General features: G+C 42.4%; 1 protein-coding gene across 1 annotated transcript; it reads right to left on the reverse strand.

Moving 5' to 3' along the window:
* Positions 1-327: 327 nt before the first annotated feature.
* LOC113780284 (scarecrow-like protein 30) lies at positions 328-3681 on the reverse strand. Its single transcript, XM_027326102.1, has 2 exons — positions 3406-3681; positions 328-3010 (listed from the first exon to the last, which is right to left on the reverse strand). Exon 2 carries the CDS (start codon positions 2984-2986, stop codon positions 734-736), a length of 2253 nt encoding a protein of 750 aa, XP_027181903.1. The 5' UTR covers positions 2987-3010; positions 3406-3681; the 3' UTR covers positions 328-733.
* Between the last annotated feature and the right edge of the window lie 241 nt (positions 3682-3922).

The following is a 3922-nucleotide window of genomic DNA, read 5'->3' on the forward strand; positions in this document are numbered from 1 at the left end:
TATACTTCAACAATTGCCTCAAACATAGAGCGATGGTTGGTTGGGGATCGAATTGAATTGCGGATCTAACCCCAACAGTACAAGTATTTGGCGAAAAACTATTACATTTATATATCTGGAAAACTGGATAGTACTCAACAAGCGACATTACAAAAGACTAAAACCACGTAAAGTTCTCAAAAGAGCTCACTAGACATCTGTAATGGGAATCCATGGGCTCAGCAACATTGCGTAATCATATTTTATTTTCAGCATTAAAATGGACTTTCTTGTGATACCATCAAACAAAATGATCCATTATAAAAATGAAAGCAAATCACAACAAAGTTAAAAAGAAATAATCAAGCAATTACGTCAATATAATCCACTAAGTGCACATCATGATATCTAACTGTTCTACATGGCTGAAAGCCTACGGTCAGTTTACAAAGGAGAATGATCCAGCCTCAGCTAACATAACTGCATGAATAGAGGCCCTGAAAATTATTATGTGCTGAGGCTTGAAAATGTGTCTACCATGAAGTCCTAACCGTTCAAAACATGATTATAGCTATCCCTACTGCATAATATACACATAATAGTTTGCATCAAATGTGGTGCAAGAAAATGCTGAATTGCTCCTGAGATCCCGCAGCAATGAGAAAGTGGTTCACTGGGGAGCTCAGGTTTTGGAGGTTCTTGACCGTGAACCACCAAGGCTCATCAGTTGTAAAATCACTTGGCCATTGTGATATCATTGCTCGTCCACGGGCTCCCAGCAGGAGATAGCCTGAGAGACTCGACCTTTCCATCCTTGTAGCATCCACTTGCCATCCTCATCCACTGAGAAATCCCTATGGTAATGCGATTTGACCTTGCCGCGAATAATCTTCACAATTTCCTGATCAAGTGGGAGCTGCCTGAACCCTGCTCTTAGGTTCCTTACTTGCCACTGCTTATACGTCTCCGGCCTCTCAACCCTTTCCGTTCCTTCACAAGCTATCACATTCAAAGCATCCCTTGCATAAATCTCTCGCTCAAAAAGGGCCCTGTCCTGATTCTCACGCAGAACAGTAGCTTCAAACATATCAAACACAGATGAGAAGTGAAAAAGGGCTTCTCGAAATCGCGTGACAAAGAAAGGGGAATTGTAAGTGCCGTTTATAACACTCTGGATAAACATATTAGGACGAATCCTCTTGATCAAGTTTAAAACTGCATCCCTCGGGCTGTTCTCCACTACCGTCTCATCCGGTACATTTGCAAGCCGCTCCACACAATTCACAACAAGCACCTCATCTCCGTTGATCTTGAGATCTTCAAGTTTGATGGTGTCCCACTTCTTTGCTATGGGACGGAACTCAAAAGGGACACCAAATCTCTCACAGTACCTTGCTAAGCGAAGCCCTGTTTCCTCAACCCTCTCTGCTGGACGAAGACCTGGTTGGGGTAGATCTATTCCTGTAATGCAAAGAGCTGGAGGTCCTTCAGGTCTTACAGAGAGACGCTGGATAAGGCAGGGCCACTGGAAACCATACAGAATGCCAAAATCAATAATGTGAAGTCTTGTTGCCCCAGCGGCTAGTTTCCCAATGTTTTTGTTTGCAAAAATATTTGACACCTTCTTGAATGGTATAGCAGAAACAAACATCTGGTATCCGTTTAAAATGTCAGCAGCCGAAATCCTTCTTTTCCTATAATCTGTATACAATGTCGTCCCAGTCCCAGCCAAGCGTGCTTCAAGAGCAATAGCAAAATAATGGGCCAACCTTTCCATGCCATCACCATGAGCAGAAGAGTGCTGCCTAATTCGAGCCAGCAGCTCATTGGAGGTCCGGATGTCAAAATTAGCCACTGCTTGGGCACACTGAACCAGAAGAGCCCTCAGATCCACCACTTCCCTTTTGGTTCCTTGTTTCTTACCTCCACGAGGTCTTCCTCGGGTGGATGCCTTTGATCGTTCAGTCTGTTGTAACTTATTCCTTGCTTCATCTTTCAAAGCTTTTTCTGATGAACTAAAGACAGGTTCTGGTTGTAAATGAGGATTCAAATTGGGACAAAGCAGCACGTTGTCATACCGCTCCAGTGGTACAGATTCATCAGCAGAACTTGCTAACTGTTTGTTACTTCTATGTTCTTCTGCATCATCACTATCATCTCTCCCGTGATTCTTCTTCGAGCTTGGACCATTTGAAGAATGATATCTCACAGATTTTTCCACCACTGCTGCAGCATTTGAGGTATTGTTCTGTGATTCGAATGTGGAGTTGGAAAAACTATCGCCTTGAGGAAGTAGACCATATACTTCTCCTTTACTTCCCCAAGCTTTCAAATCCAAGGGTCTCTGGCTAGACGAATCAGACATCCGCAATAGACTCATCCAAGACTCATCCAGTCTATGAGCAGCGTCAAGGAAGTCGTTCGTAGAGCTCAATAACTGCTGATTTGACAGTAAAATGGACTGAGGGACGAGGTCGACATGAGAAGGTTGAATAACAGCGGATTCTAGCCCCATTTGATTGCCAACCCAATTGGACTCAACAGAAGGATTAACATCAGAGGAACTACATACACTACTTTGACTATAACAACTTTGGGAGGAATCATCATTTGGGCTTTCAGCATTTTGATAACAAGAGAAAAAAGAAGGGCCGGGCTTGGGTTCAGTAAGGACATCATAGAAGGACTTCTCAGCAGCTAGGAGAGCTGAGCAATCATGAAACATGCAAGGCTTATTAGTCAAGTCATCCTCTTCCATAAGCATCTCGTTTATGAACTTCAGCATGGGATCGTTAGAATCCCCCTGCACAGGAGGATTCCCATCTGAGCCAGAGGGGGAAGATGCATCAGGCGGGGGCGAACCATTTGAAGCATCAGAGAAATCCTCAGAACCACGATCGAATTTGTATTCATCCACTTCATTTTGTTCATGATGAGCCGACATTGAGCGATAATTGAGATCGTAGATATTCCCAGAAAACGGGAATGGTTCGACAAGAGTATCCATTACCAATCGAACTTTACAAGAATCCTGACATACACAAAAAAAGTACAAAATTTTGAGATGCTTACTTCAAGAACCAGGCCAAAAGGTACAAACAAATCCAAACCAAGACATGGAATGAAAAAGTTCAGATAAATACAACACAAAAAAGATTTTAAAGCATGAAAAAATAACAAAAAATAAATTCAATTTCTAGCTATAGTAGCACACTAACTAAGCATCAACAATTACATGGATCAATCATTCCAACCTTAAATTGGTTAAAAGATTCATTTTTGGAGGCAAACCTTTATTCTTTTCGGTAAGTGGAGGCAAACCTTTTGTGTAAAATTAAAAACAAGGAACTAGGTTCAGAGCTTAACAAGGAATGATAAAATCAAAATACCAAGACATGAAAGAAATGATTTTAGAAAGAGTTGTACCTGTAAGAGAGTGAGAGAATCGAGAAAGATGCTAGCAGAGAAACTGAGAAAATTGTGGTGAGTTTGAGAAAGAACTGAAGTTAATTATGACGATGCTTATCCAAAGTGCGAAAGATGGAAGTGGTGGAGCAGAAAAGGGGTATATAATGAGGAGGTTTCAGCTGGGGAGGTCCAAATTAGGAGATGATAGAGAGGAGTACAGCCTTGGTGGTGGTGCGGGGGGAAGGTTCCTGGAACTCAGCCATGAGAGGTAGAACGCTGGCTCATTTGTTCAACGGAAAAGAAGAGGAAAAAGGATGAGTGAAGATGAAGAATGGGAGGAAAGTCAGATGAAAATAAATTAGAGGTCTTAATGGATCCCACCTGCAGTGGCTTACACCGGCAACCGACGCAGCCCGTTACTTTCGAGTGTCAACTCAACTCCTCAACCGGCATTTCACTGGATGCCTGTGAAGATCTTGTGGCCTTAAGACAACAATGAGGAACGCCCCCACCAGTTCAATTTCAATCATTAATA

The sequence above is a fragment of the Coffea eugenioides genome, chromosome 1 (genome assembly GCF_003713205.1).
Source record: "Coffea eugenioides isolate CCC68of chromosome 1, Ceug_1.0, whole genome shotgun sequence".
NCBI classification, from domain to species: Eukaryota; Viridiplantae; Streptophyta; class Magnoliopsida; order Gentianales; family Rubiaceae; genus Coffea; species Coffea eugenioides.

Coding starts and splice junctions, on each gene's coding strand:
- LOC113780284 (XM_027326102.1), bottom strand. CDS start 2,986: ATGGATACTCTTGTCGAACCATTCCCGTTTTCTGGGAATATCTACGAT.